The sequence below is a fragment of the Chaetodon trifascialis genome, chromosome 6 (assembly GCF_039877785.1).
Source record: "Chaetodon trifascialis isolate fChaTrf1 chromosome 6, fChaTrf1.hap1, whole genome shotgun sequence".
Classification (NCBI taxonomy): domain Eukaryota; kingdom Metazoa; phylum Chordata; class Actinopteri; order Chaetodontiformes; family Chaetodontidae; genus Chaetodon; species Chaetodon trifascialis.
The window spans coordinates 21,685,990-21,701,348 of NC_092061.1; the positions used below are offsets into that span (position 1 = coordinate 21,685,990).

At 42.1% G+C, this 15,359-nt stretch overlaps 1 protein-coding gene across 1 annotated transcript; it reads left to right on the forward strand.

Moving 5' to 3' along the window:
* Positions 1-8,968: 8,968 nt before the first annotated feature.
* LOC139332434 (probable G-protein coupled receptor 21) lies at positions 8,969-14,571 on the forward strand. Its single transcript, XM_070964396.1, has one exon. It carries the CDS (start codon positions 9,078-9,080, stop codon positions 10,146-10,148), a length of 1,071 nt encoding a protein of 356 aa, XP_070820497.1. The 5' UTR covers positions 8,969-9,077; the 3' UTR covers positions 10,149-14,571.
* The last annotated feature ends 788 nt before the right edge of the window (positions 14,572-15,359 follow it).

Below are 15,359 nucleotides of genomic sequence, written 5' to 3' on the forward strand. Positions count from 1 at the left end.
CACTGGGCCTCCACTGTTGAAGCACAAACTCAGTGTACTTACGATCACATCAAACACTTTCATATGAAATGACTCACAGGGAATGAAACCCCCAGCCTTGGAAGTAGTGCTGTGCTTTACATCAGTGAATAGTGCTGCAATGATTATTTCATTGATTGTTGTCTTTTGATTAATCTATTAGTTGTTTTGTTTAACAGTGGCAGTGCAAATTAGATATCATGTTCATAAAGTTAATATTGTTTTACTTAACATTCACAGAAACCAGACATTTTGTAAATTAGGCATTATTAGAGGTGAACTCTTGCTTTCGCGCACATTCCTTGTAGCTTTAAGTAACTGAAGGGAAGATGAAACAGTAGATGCTGATAACTGGTTTCTCTCTCTCTCTCTCTCTCTCTGTGTGTGTGTGTGTGTGTAGATGTGCCTCAGCCCCTCTTCATATGTTAGAAAGTGTCCCTAATGTGCTGGCAGAGTCATTACAGTAACAAAGCAGTGACTTTGGCTGCCTGCTCAGTGAATTCACTGCATCTTGCGGGAATGAGGAGGTGAATGTTGGTGTGGAAGGTCACAGTCACGCTCTGAACAGGATGAACCCACTCATTTTCGGATCATCTTAAAATCTATTTTGATTCGCTTTTTTGTCAGCTAGGTAGACGGGGAATAGAAATGTCCTAATAATGTGCATTAAAAAAAACCTAAGGGTGCGTTTTTGAAATCATGTAAGCGATTGATTTCATACAAAATGTAAAGCTTCTTCGAACGATTGTTTTCATTATTGATTTATATGTTGATTACATTCTCAATCAATACTTCCAAGAGCATGAGGTGATGTCCTCAAATCTCTTGTGGTTGTCCAACCACGATTCTTGTGATAAATCTTAAATCTAAGAGTATCAAGCCTGTAACCTAGTGTGTGTTGCCTTACATGTGAAAATGTGACCTTTCCTGCTGTACATGCCTGCAGACGTTGTCACACTTTTTGACTTAAAGTCACCTCAGTGTCTTTGTGGGAGGCTTTTGATTTCTGCTTTGTCTTTGTTCTGCTGACTGTCTATTACAGACCGCATCCTTCAGTCTGGTTAAAAATTGAATTGAAGTACTGATGAGTTTAGTGAAAATTTCATTCTGCATCTCCCTCGCATGTTAGTCCATCTAAAAAGGATTTTATTTTCTAATTGGTCAAATGACTCTTACTGGCCTGTTGCTCTGGTTAGCAGATGAGTTTACTAATGAGCCATGACTTTTTGGCTCTTGGCTCTTCTGGTGTCTGACAAACAAATTAGATTGTCCCCAGTCATAATTTTTAAGCTTTTTTAAGTATGAGGTTGATCTGATTTTCCTTTTCTAACTGCCATAAAACTGCCTAGAAATGTGTTATGAATCTTCCAGAAACCCTGGAGAAGATTTATTGACTGCTGCTTCATGTTCTGTTTCCTGTTAAAGATCAGTGGTGACCTGTGCTCTGACTGTGCCTGGCGTTTGCCTCTTTGTTCACTTAAAGTGGACAAACAGGCCAATAGCAGGCTGACGGTAGCAACCACATCAATCAATACTAAAACAATAATTGGAATTAACAATCAGAAGCAAGCAGTGGTGGAGGAAAGGAAGGTAAGACAAATCTGCTGCAGCTGTTTAAGGTTGAGCTCATGTTGGGTAGTTTGATGTAGAGCAGTGCATCATGTTGAGTCAGATCATCATATGTTTGTAGCGTCGCCTCCTGTGGAACAACATGTGAACAGTGCTGTTCAAACTTCATGTCATAGCTGTTACACAGATGCTTGTTCTAGCTTCACATTTAACATAGCTTAACATTTGGCCAAAGCCAAAGCAGCACTTCTGAAACTGAAGATCCCGTGCTTCAGGATTTCAAGGCAGACAGAGATACAGTAAGAGAGTTGGAAAACAGGCGAATGTGATTTTGCCCCCCCTCCCCCCCGCCCTGACCCGCTGCAGTGTCATCTGTCAATGTGACGTTGTCTCTGTGTTCTGACACTAATAGGCTGCATCCTTCAGTTTTGGTGTGTTGTGCGTCCGTGACCTGTGTTTGTGCGTCTGTTGACAGCGAGGACACAATATTGGCCATGCAGACTCACCCTGTAAAAGCTAATGGCTCGTGGCACCAGGCTGGCCCTCCCTTAATGAACCATACGGCTGAAGTTAATTCAATTTGGACAGGAGCTCTCGCAGGTCACAGTGTTTCTCTGGATGAAAAAAACAGGAGCCGGCAGAAAATGGGGCAGCGTGAATTTATGACAATGTGAATAATGTATGAGTGCATGAATTATATATGAACCTGTTGTGTTGTGGAATGTAGAATAAAATTGACCAATAGCCAGTATGTTTTGCCAACGTTCACACAGACGTCCCTTGTGATTTCAGACTGTATAAGGCAACTGACATTTTCCTTTAATTGAACAATTCTGCGACGCTCCAGCTCTGCTGCTGTCACTGACAGCTCTTTGGTACAGACACACACACAAAAGAACAAAACAGTCCAGCTGTTCATTCATGTTTTCTGATACTATCAAAGGTTTGTTTTCATGGTAACCACTTAAAATACTCACTTTTAATTGGCTAATCATCTCTGGCAACACCTCAGACAGAGTTGGGTTCGGTAATTTTACTTCTGTTCCACAGTAAATCAATGTATGGGTATGATTGAGATGTTTTGTTTTGGCAAGGCTTTAATTATGTAAGTTTCCTTGTTTTCACATGGAAACTTATCTATAAATCTTGTCTTGGTCAAAGTCCAATGGTACAAGACAAGTTGAATTGATAAGTTTCCATGTTTTCATACGGATTGGAGAAAAGGACCGTTGAAAACCTCTTAAGGTGTCCGCTCTAGGGATGTCCCAATCATGTTTTTTTTGGCCCCAGTCCTGTTCCAGGTCTTTAATATTGAGTCTCTGATGAGAATAATTCCAATCAATTACTTATAAGTGCTACAGCTGGAAAATAAGATACAATTTATAGATAATTCATCCTGAAATGCATTTTTGTGTCAAAGGTGTTTAGTAGTAAAAATAAATTCTATGTACATGTTAACAGAGGAAGACTTGATATGCTGATTAATATTAGGTCTGCACTCTGTATGTGGATTGTGGTCGAACAGTATGTAACTGCACCTCACTGAATGCTCACAGACCACCTTCACTGGCAGAAACGCTTTTTTTTAAGTGACTCATTTGCATCTACTTTTGTTGATATTCTGTTTTTAAATTCATTATTCGACAATCTTGGTTGTGATTGGATGCTTTGTAATGTTCATAATCTAGAAATGGTTTATTCACTGTGTCAGGTTTTACACAAAGTGCACATTATGTAAATATTCCTCACGGCTAAAGTATATTTTGACCAGATGTACAGAGTGTTTCAGCCTCAAATTTGACTAACTGAAAATCAGGATAGAGAAATAAAATGTGTTCTTTGCTGAAAGACTCTGCTCTTCTCCCTGAATATGATGTTATTCATGATACCATTTAAAAAGTCAAATAACAGATCAGGAACAAAATGACCCTTTCTAATCAGTGTAGAAAGAAGTCTCACTCAGACCTACAGATCCGCTGTGAATCAGAAAACAGGCGTAACCTAACACATCATGAGTTGTTTCTGTTATTTGTCCACTTCGTGTGTTGCATGTTTATTGTTTTGTCGCTGCAGAACAAGTATATGGTGAAGACAATATATTTAGAAATCTAAATAAAAGAAGAGACTCATGCCTTCATGATGGTAGAGTGATTAGATAAGGGAAATGGTCTGTACCCTCTCTGTTTTCCATTGCTCTTTACTAAAAGAATTGGTTAGGGATTCATTAGCGTTGGCTCTAAATTTATTTCTAGTGTCGGTCAAAAAGCCTTGAAGGCTAAACTCTGGGTAAAAATGACAGTGGGTACATTGTGTTGCATAAAACAGGTAATTCTCAACTTTTGAAGCCTTTTCAGTTGTGACTAATTTGTCTTTGACATCTCGTACTCATAAAGTCTACTCTTAACATGGTCATCCTCCAATAGAACAGATGATAAAGAAGATTCCCTCACTATGAGCCCTTTCAGCTCTTTTGCTGCAGCATCAGGTCTTCAGACTGTAACAGACTTCTCTTCAGGGCTCTACAACAACTGTTGTGATTTTCAGAATTTGCCTGCTGGGACTCGAACCCTGCATCACAAGCTCTCCTTTACAAAAACTGGGTCACAAGGTGGCTTTCTCCACGAGTCTGCCTGCTGTTTACTCAGGGCGGTGCGTTGACTTGGTAACATGATGGAGGTGTTGATGGCTCTGTTCGTGTTAACATGTCTTACAAGATCTCAGACAACTGACTGCTTGTTGAACTGCCTCAATGTTTGGCCTCATAAATTGGGCAGATGTGACACATCTGACCCCTGACCTGGAAAGGAAAAGCAAAAACAGACACGTAATGTCTGAATGGTGTCTGTGTTCCCCACCAACTGTCGGCCTGGAAGGGAAAGATGTTCTTGCAGTGACCCCTCCGGTTCCCTCTGAACCACATATCACAGGAGATGCTTTGGTTTGATGTGGCGAATCAGCAGACAAACAGTGGGGCAATGACGCATGCTGTTATAGAACCCGATGCTTTATCTATTGTTTTGGTATTTTATTTTATTTTATGTTTGCATAAAACACGACAACAACAACAACAACAACAACAACAACAACAACAACAACAACAACAACAACAACAACAACAAACAAATAGCCCAAGCGTTTCAAAGAGTTCTGCAGAAGAGAGAGAGACATATTAAATAAAAGAAAACACATATATACAAGATTATCATGGTTTTATGTAAACATGCTTATGCTGAACAATTAATAGAAATATTATTGAAACTGTCACATGGCCAATATCCAAACTGCAGGAGGTGCGAGGTTTCGATAAAGGTAAAACAACACACCATCATAAATGAAGCATTGTGTTGCTACACTGATGCTTCGGCCTTCAAATCATTCGATACTGAAATAATAATTCATTGTTCGCCTCAGACCCCAGTAACGTCACATCCTTTTCACATCTTTTCGGTGAAAATGAAATGCAAAAATGACCATTCCTGCTAAAATCATGACTCAAATTGCAATATCTGTTAAAATAATCACAACATGGTGTGCATATTGTTCTGCCCTAAAACACACCTGCAGCCATGCAGGTCACTTCCATGTTGTAGCTCACTAGTGTCCAAATATTCGCCTGCTTGTGACGCAGATCTAATGATTTCTAAAAGTGTGACTGGGGAAAAGTGGCGCTCAGAGGTTTTTTATATTTCATCTTGACTGCTGACTGCAGATTGTCTGCAGTAAGATACTGATTTTGGGAAGATGCTTTGCTGTCCTTTAAAAAAAAAAAAAAAAAAAAATTTCCAAGAAAAATATGCCTTCGTGTAATTTGTAAGAACTGACCCTTTAATAGCTTTATCTATTACTCCATAGTCCTGGCCCTGCTCTGGTGGTTTGTTTCACCCTGACAGTTGCAGCAGGTGGCTTCTGGCTGATCCTGTTGCATGTTAGCAAGCAGCAGGTAAGCTCTCTCTCTCTCTCTCTCTCTCTCTCTCTCTCTCTCTCTCTCTCTCTCTCTCTGTCTCTCTCTCCCTCTCTCTCGCTCTCGCTCTCTCTTTCTGTGTGTGTGTCTAGATGACAGAAAATGACATGCACATCACTGGCTTGTCCTCTCTGTCACACCTTTAGCGGCTCAGTGTTCCTTTTCCTTCCATCCTTGATCTTCCTTCTATCTTTTCATCCTTCTCTCCTTTCATTGGACACTGTCCAAATGAAAAGATTATAGATGTGTATGAACATCCCCCACTGTGTCGCGTGTGTTGCCGTGTCATTGCATTTGCACGGGTATACTTCATATGTGAGGGAAGCCTGCTGGGGAGGGTGTGTGCGTGTGAGCACGTGGGTGGACATGAACAGCCTCTGTGGAGCCGAGAACCTGCTTACTGCTTATTGGCTAACAGATAAGGAGGGGGGAGGGGCTTCCTTCAAGGAGCAGTAACAGGGTCCATGGAGATGAGGATGGAGGGATACAGAGACATGGGGCATACGTACAGTTACAGTAACAGTGGTGAAGAATTTGAGTAACATAGAGAGGGAAGAAAAGGATAAGAGGAAAAGCAAAGATGAATGAACTACAATGAATTAATTAACAACCCAAACGTGGCTCTGATTTACAGCCACAACATGAGACTGCTTAGCTAATCCTTATACAGTACAATCATAATTTCATCAGCTTTATTGGGCAAGTAAGTGTACACATATAAGGTATTTCATCAGTGTACTTACATGCAGCTCCAGGAACAATTCTCAGGAATATAAACAAGGTAAAAACAGACATTTAACTACATTATGGTGGGTGAAAAATAGACAAATATAAAAACCAACACTGAACAACAGCATACAGTGTCTATATAAGCCAATACAAGTCAAACCGTTTGATCACATGCCTTCAGTTGAAACATAAATATGTTATGTTAACCTCCTTTTATTTATACAGGGCTAAAATTAGATACACAGAAAAGAAAGATGTCAATGATATTCACATGAACATCCACAGCAACATAAATAAGACACAATCAAGCCAAAAAAGCCTCCAGCAACAGCAGTTACATTTCAACATGGCTCAGGTCTTCATGAATGATGGTTTTAAAAATGTTTAAAGGGAGTCATTAATCTCATGTAGCAGGACCTCCATCTCATCCAGTCACCAAAGGGGGTTGAATTTCCATCCACTGCCACAGAGATGGGAAGCCAGTGCGGGATCATGTGACAAAAATGTGGTAGAAATCTGCAAAATGGTGAGAATACAGACAAGCTTTCAAATGATAATTTATCAGTATGTTAGGTAGACAAAAACGACAAAGAACATTTTGGATAATGTCACTCTTTGGAATGCCAAGGAAGCCATTCAACTGATTAAGTTTTAAAATATCTGGAAGTGGACCCTCTAGTCATTTTTGGTGGGGTACAAACCTGCTCTCTATATGTCATTGATCTGAAGGATAAAAATAGTCTTTTTGTGCCACGACTCACTCCTATTCAATTTTTATGCTTGAATTTCTCCAAGATGCAGCTACTAGTTATGCACAAATACTGATACCAGTATCTGGTCTGTACCTGCACTGATACAGCATGGCATTAATCTCTTGTCAGCTGAGCAGGGAGGCGGAGGAGGAGCAATGTCAGCAGTTTGCAGATATTTTAGGATGAACGATGATGACAAAAGTAGAGCAGGCTGCAAATTATGCTGTGCTGAATTGTCAAGTGGAGGGGTGAACTGCTCCTTTAACTAGCTCCTGAAGATCCAACACAACGCACAACTCAAGAAGCTTGCATATGCTAGCTGCAAATGCTGGAGAAGCGAGACAAAATGTCCTCTTACCCAGTACATTACGCTTGATGACCAGCCATTGTGAATGATACAGGATGTCATCTTCTGAGTGCTTCCGAGCGCAGAGCCACTGTATGAGATTCCCGGCCGTTACCACTTCACAGAAGCTGTATTACCGACCATACTTTGGCATCAGCTGTGATTCCTGCTGTGACCCTGGACCTTGGCATCAATAAGGGGAACCTTAACTGCAGCCACTGAGACACCAACAAGGAAAAAAAATCTTCCCTAGCAGCTACACTACATACAATTCAGATGTGATTCTAACGAGTTTAATGTTAGGTAATCTGTCTTTATCAAAATCCAGAAGTTAATGGTGTTGTACAGTGGAAATAACAGTGGGGAAAAAGAGAAAGAAAGAAGAAAAGGAAAATGTGAGAGAGACGTAGAGGACAAAGAGAGGAGAGTCAGACTGAATGTGTGAAAGAAAAAAGGGGGCAAAGGCTGTACGAAAAGGAGTGAGGAGAAAAGGGAAGGGAGGAAAATGTCTGTGTAAGAAAAAGAGAGAAGGGGAGGGATCAGCAGTGTGTGTGTGTGTGTGTGTGTGTGTGTGTGTGTGTGAAAGAGAGAGAGAGAAAAAGAGAGACAGTGAGCAAGCGAGCAGGGGGAGGAGAGGGAAGCAGCAGTGGCAGCGCTGCATCATCACTACTGCCACTACAGCAGAGAGGAGAGGCAGTTTACTGGCTACCTCTCTGATTGCTCTCTCTCTCTCTCTCTCTCTCTCTCTGTCTCTCTCTTTCCCTGTCACACACACACACACACACACACACACTTCTGCATACACACCCTCTCACTTTACCCACTCGCGCACACACACTTGAAATCAGCCGTCTGTCCCTGAGCCTGGCTTGAAGATTCACAGCGAGGAGATCCTGGTGACACTATCCATCACCTCTGGATGTTCTCCTGTCTGCCCTCGTCTGTCTTCAGGACTCCTCCTGCTTAAGACGCTGTGTGTGTATGTGTGTGTGTGTGTGTATGTGTGTGTGTGTGTGTGTGTTCGTGTTCATCCCCTGTCAACGGATAGTGGTCGAGGCTGCCACTTCCACATCTGACTCTGCTTGTTAGGACTCTCTTGGTTTCGTTTGCTGACAGCTGTCACTGTCAGCATGGAGGAGTGTTAACGTTGGAGCTGCCGGGAATTTCGGTGTTGTGTGTTCCTTCCCTTTTCCTTCGCTGGCACTCAAAGAGCAGAAGTGGATGCCTGAATTTTTCGGTGGCTGTGTGCTGGAGCAGAGTGCTTACCTCAGGATTTGCAGTCGAGGGGGAGGGATATGATAAACAGCTGCAAGGGGAGGACAGTTTGCACTGCAGCATCAGACTGGCATCTCTTGCTCTACATTGGGGATTCTTTTTTGCCTCTTGAGGTTGCACACATGCACATATTTCACACCCAGCAGCAGCAGCAACAGCAGCAGCAGCAGCAGCAGCAGCAGCAGCAGCAGCAGCAGCAGCGCCTGTCCGCGATTTGCACACACCGATGGATTACTGCTACTTTAAGGACAGGCTCCCTGTCTGCTGAGGGAGAAAAGATGCTGATTTAAGGAGAACAGGAGACACGCTTTGTTTCTGGAGACGGTACGGGCAACTTCAGGATTAAAAAAGAGACTTGGATGACGGAATGACGGCTGTGTTGAGCTGAAACCGCCACCTCCTCCTTCCTCCCCCCTCCAGTCCAAACATGAACTCTTCCTCCAATGTCAACCAAAGCGGTTCTCCCCCATTCTGCCTGCTGGGTGCCGTGGGTTACTCCCATAGCCTGGATACCTGTGTGCTGGAGGTGGTCGTCATCCTCTTCCTCACTGTGCTTATCATCGCCGGCAACCTGGTGGTGATCTTTGTCTTCCACTGCGCGCCACTGCTGCACCACCACACCACCAGCCACTTCATCCAGACTATGGCCTATGCTGACCTGCTGGTTGGCGTCAGCTGCCTGATGCCCTCGCTGTCCCTCCTCCACTATCTCCGAGGCCTGAATGAGGAGTTCACCTGCAAGGCTTTTGGCTATATGGTTTCTGTGCTGAAGAGCGTCTCCATGGCCTCACTGGCATGCATCAGCGTGGACCGCTACATCGCCATCACTCGCCCGCTGTCATACGCCACACTGGTGACGCCATGCCGGCTGAGGGTGTGCATCGTCCTCATCTGGGTTTACTCCGCTTTGATCTTCCTGCCATCCTTCTTTGGCTGGGGGAAGCCAGGTTACCATGGGGACATATTTCAGTGGTGCGCAGAGTCCTGGAAGACCAACCCAGGGTTCAGTACCTTCATCGTGGGGCTGCTCTATGCACCAGCAGCACTCACCGTCTGCTTCACATATGGGAGTATATTCAGGATCTGCAGGCAGCACACTAGAGAGATCACTCAGCGGCACGCCCGCTTCAGCTCGCAGACGGACGGCGATAAAGGCGAGCGGGGAGAGCGGTGCGAGGGCTGCCCAGACAAACGCTACGCCATGGTGCTGTTCCGCATCACCAGCGTCTTCTATGTGCTATGGATGCCATACATCCTCTACTTCCTCCTGGAGAGCGCTGGGCTGTATCACCACAAGGTAGCGTCCTTCCTCACAACATGGTTGGCAATCAGCAACAGCTTCTGTAACTGTCTCATTTACAGCCTCTCCAACAGCGTCTTCCGGAAAGGTCTTGGCCGCCTCTTTAGCCCGTTGTTTCCTTCCTGCCTTGGCTGCATGGATGGCAAAAAGGCTCCAGCTCCAGTTGGCCCGCGACCAGACCCTCCATGCCAAGTATGAATCCCAACAACGATGGATTCGGCTTGGTCACTTTGGCGGCATTGGTCCTCTGTACGTGCTTTGCTGTCAGCAGTGGAGCATGACGCGGGTCTTTTTGGTCCCACAGTGAAATATCTTGAGGACCCCCTGCATGGTGCACGGAGAGGTTCCTGTGCAGATGCCTGCTGGTCATCTCAAAGGCTGATTCTGTGGAAAATGAGGCTGTGAAATTCCTTCTGGGGCTTTCTCGAAAGCTCTTCAGTATGATGCTGCTCTTTGAAGGATTAGAGGCTGGCAACATGGAGTAAAGAAGCTTGATATTGCTGCAGAAAATGGACCGTAGGAATAAGATTCACGTGTGTCAGTTCAGAGGATTTAATAAAGACTCCTGCCTGCTCTGACTTAAGAACTCCCAGATGCAAAAAAGAGAAGCACAGCGCGACTTGTGTTGTGCCATCCACTGAAATGCAAATAATATTTTAAGTCTTTCCAAGCCTGACTAAAGAAATCATCAAATTGTTTTGGTCCTTTCAGGGTACAATTAGGCAATGCAAAAAATGTTGACAACACTTGAGACTACTGATCTGTTTCCCTTGGGGAACTCCAGATGTTAATGAGTCAATGAGTGTGCGAAAACACAGAGAGACACCTGTTAATCAGCCTGTGTGTGTGTGTGTGTGTGTGTGTGTGTGTGTGTGTGTGTGTGTGTGTGTGTGTGTGTGTGTGTGTGAGATAAAAATGTGTATTGGATGAGGCAGAGGCAAGATTGAGGTTTATTCCTTTCCACTGAAGTCAGGTGTTAGTGGGAAGCTCCAAGTATGTTTACACAGTCTCTTCTTTCACATGAAAATGCTCATTTAAGAAATAGCTTTACTTTCCAAGATGGCCACTGACCTGGGAAGTTTTCTCGCCAGCAGGCAGTGGTGTATCGCGGTCAAAGAGACTATAAATTGTATTTATTTGGAGAGTTTTATTCTCTGTTTGTGTTTCCTCCTCAGGTTGAACAGCAGTCCTCTGTTAAGCGTCTGGGCTGTTTGCCTTTGATCTCAACTGAAACAATACATGACTCTTACATCAAAAGCCACGTACCGTCTTAAGATAATCACCTCCTGACTTGTTGTACAGTCATTGTCAATGTTGATAATGAATCTGCTGTCTGCCAGGATCCATGCGGCCTTCATGCAAATACTAACTTCATTGTAATCTGTAATTTTTAATGCTTGTGTCTCTCTCTTTAGCCCTCCAGCAGCTCCTAGCTGTAAAGATCAGTGGAATAGTGGAAGAGAAGTGTGAACGCTGTGCATCACAGGCCCAACCTCAGAACAGTTTTGTGAGGGCCAATGACAGCTGTGGCTTTTTGCTACATGTAAATACACTTCAGAGTTTAAATATTTAAACAGCAGCTAACTGGGTCCTTTGGGGGATTTTTGGCTGTCCCTGATGTAAAGTAGACCTCCAGGATTACAAATGATTTGGTGGACAAGGTGTTCAATAATAATTTTTCCCTCACAGCCAAGTGGTCTGACATGCTGCACTTAAGACTGAACCTGTTTTTTTACAGTGTTTCTTTAAAAAATGTGGGATTGAAATCCTTAAGATTTCAGATGTAGAGTTTGTTTTTAAAGTCACAATGAAATGGTATTTCTGAGAGCGTCTTGCTCCTGAATGTGACGTATTTGGAGGGCTGAAAAAGATGAGGAAATAAAAAAAGAAAGCAGCTGTAAAGGAAGATTGTTCAGGAAAAACACTATATGGCCAAAAAATATGTTTGTGTCCTTTTTGTCTGGGGCTGCTTTCATGGTTTGGTGTACACCCCAATGCAGCAGCATAAAATGGTATTTTCAAAGGCAAAATGTTGTATATGGTCAAAAATGTTCGATCATCTGTCGTAAACATTATGCCATAAAAATGTATTTGTGAAAACAGTGTGCAAAATTTGCACTAAACTATAAACTAAACTCAATGGAGCTTAAAACCAAGCCACAGTTGCTCCACTCTGGTGTTGTAATTTGTACTTTATTGGTTTATTTAACAGGGAAAGTTCACTGAATAAACATTGCTGTAAAAAAGCTAGAATTAGCCAAAAGGCGAAATAACCTGATGCCCCATTTGTTGCACAGTTAACTGCGCAGGTTAAAACAAGCGAGTCTTAGCAAGCTTTAGCTAACTTTTAATAACTAAACTATAAACTATTAATTGTAAATGACAGAATTTTTGAAGATTTAAGAAGATATTCTGATAAACGTTGTTGCAGCTTAACCACGACAATAATTAACACCTACTAAACTAGACTTGCGAAACATTTGCTAGCTGAGCTTAGCAGCGTAGCACGAACTGCCATGTCAGCCTCTGACTGTAGTGGAACTCACATTATTTATTGTGGTCAGGCTGTGTTTCAATCACATATTTAAATGTTTTAATTATATATTAATTTATTTTGCTGATGTCATTGTAATTATTAACATGCAGTGGATGGAAATGCTGTATTTTGCCCTCACATCCAAGATAGTCCAAAGGCAGAGTGAAGGTTTGAAGTATTTGCTTGGTTTCTATTGTTTTTGAGGGTGTAAGTACATAAAATGAAGGCAGTGGTTTCCATCTCATGCATCTATTGCAGCTTTCAGAGCAGCCAAAATATGTTAAACCCTTTATTTTTTAACGTCAGCTTTCTGCAGGGCACTCACAAACTGCTCATTTGCTCATACAGTATTCTTAATGTGTTCGTACAGTGTAGTAAATATGTTGTATTAAATCATAAATATTTTGATATGAATATATATAAAAATACAGTTACTGTTAAACGTGCGTGTACTATCACAAGGGAAGTCACTTTAAAAACAGTCAAAAAGTTGAGATTAATGGAAACAATCTCCATTTGGTTCATCTGGAGCTTTTGATTGTTTGACATGCTCTTCCTCAGCAGATGGACTTTGCCTTGTTGATGTTTGCTTATAGATGACTCATGTCATTGTGACTTTAAAAGCAGCTATTGCTGTAAGGTGGTGAGGAATGATTTTCTCTACATTTACCCAACAGAGACATTTCACCACAGGGGTCAGAGGTCAGAATAAGGGTGCAGTTCAGAGTTTAACTGGAGAACATTTCTGATGCAACAGGCTCACCAGCGACTGTCAGGGAGACTGAGGGTCCCACTGACCCTGCTGCCCCCAACATGTTGTATTTATGTAACATTTTTCTATGTAACAGTATGTGTTATGTATACAGTATCTACTAATGTAATTTCATGCAAATGACATGTTCGATCTCCGCTTGATTTGTTGTGAAACATGCTCCTCCGACAGACTTTAACTGCATGATTCTGGATCAAGGTCCCTGTCTCATGATGCTACTGAGACCAATTTACTGACTGTACCCCTTGTCTTGGTATCCTAACTACTGTTGTGTAACACAATTTTTACAAAGGCCAAGAGTTCTTGTTTGCTACTGTTCATGTCAGAAAAAAAGAATGACCTAGAGAAAACCTTCTGGCATGCCTGTAATCTTCTCCTGATGCTGCTGCTGGGACAAAATGACGCACATCTGCAAAAAGGGAAGTTTTGTAAGGAGCTTAAGACAACGAAAAACATTTTCATTTGAAGTCATACAATCAGAGTCTGATGCAGAAGCATCAAAGGTTTCAAGCAACGTGCAGATGACAGTAAAACACTTTTGCAGTTTTGTGTTATTTTTCTTGCCAGCAGTGTGATGCTGCTCAACAGTGGGAGCTGGTGCAATAAAGCTCACTGGTCTCCCTCAAATCACAGCGAATCAAAAATAGCAGACTAAAAATCAGAGTGAAAGGGCTTTAATTATCTGAACTCTGGCTGAGCCGTTTGCTTTTCAGCATGTGATCTGAACAAGTTACTTTGAAAATGTGCTGCAGATTACTGTAAATAAGGAGGTGGAATTGTCTCATTAAACTGAGATATTCGCATTAGTGTCCTTTGACTGATTTGGTACCAACAATCCTCAAAATGCACCATCAGACTGTTTTTTACAGCACAGGTGGGAGGTCCTCTGAAAATCTAATGTATTTGAGATTAATTATTACTTCCTTAATCCCTTAACAACAGTGGATATAGGATAGGAGAGGGATTTGTTACCTGATTCAGGATTGCATCCAGTTGAATCCTCACCCCTCATCTCCACTGAATTTGTCTGTGCTATATCCAGTGAAACAGATAATCCATGGATGTACTCATCTGGTTTGAATTACTGGATGCAGCACATCATCTTGTCTTTTTGTGTCTGTATTTCCTTAACAGTGTATATGAGAAGAGAAAACTGTAGTGTTCCTTTGCCTTTGCCAGCCACATAGACAAGAAAAATGAACAAGAAAAAAAGTTTTTTCTTCTGTACGTATAAGACAAAGTCACTAACAAATGAAGTGCATCATACAATATTAATTTCATGTCAATGTTCAATAAATTTAAAATGAATTTGCAAGTTCTTCAGGGCTCTGGCATGCTATTGTATGGGCTGCACATATGTCATTCATTTTGATTCCTTTTGATTTTATTGTCATTTCATAATGCAAATTGCAGCTGACTTGCAACCTGGTTGCTGATTTTCGATGTGAAACATTTGAATGGACTTACCTGGAAGCGATACTACCAAATGGATAATTTTGCTGCTATTTTTTTCAGTTAAAAGCTGATGTTACCAGGCCTTCATTCAGATGTTTTGACAGTAAACCCAAAGAGCAACCATCTAAAAGAGAACAGGTACACTGACTGCGCTGACCGACTACACAGAAACAGTAGACAGCGCTTGTTAAGGTGAATAATCAGTCATTTCCTAGATTAAATCATTTAACATTCATTCTTAACACAGCAATTATATAACAACACAGTAGCACGATCCTGTATTGTTTTGGATGACTTTGATGCCAAACTGCACTGAGTCAAGTTTTACTCCTCAATAATATAAAATCAAAGGTGTGAAAATAAAAAATTTTCTAGTCTGGCAGGTAGTTTGTAGCATGATGACAATGTCAGTTTGTTTTATCCTCCAGCAGCTGACTACAGAGCCAATGAGCCAGATGTTGTTTCGTAATGCGCCGACAGTAATCCTTCCACATGTAAAGCGTTCCTCCAGCTCTGTCTCCACTCTGTCCCTCTGCACAGTCCTGCTTTATTTGGCTCACATGACTGTTCTGTTTCTGTGCCAACTGACTGTTCCCACTGCGCTCACATGACGTGACTATTTGTGTTTGATGCAATTGATTAGGCT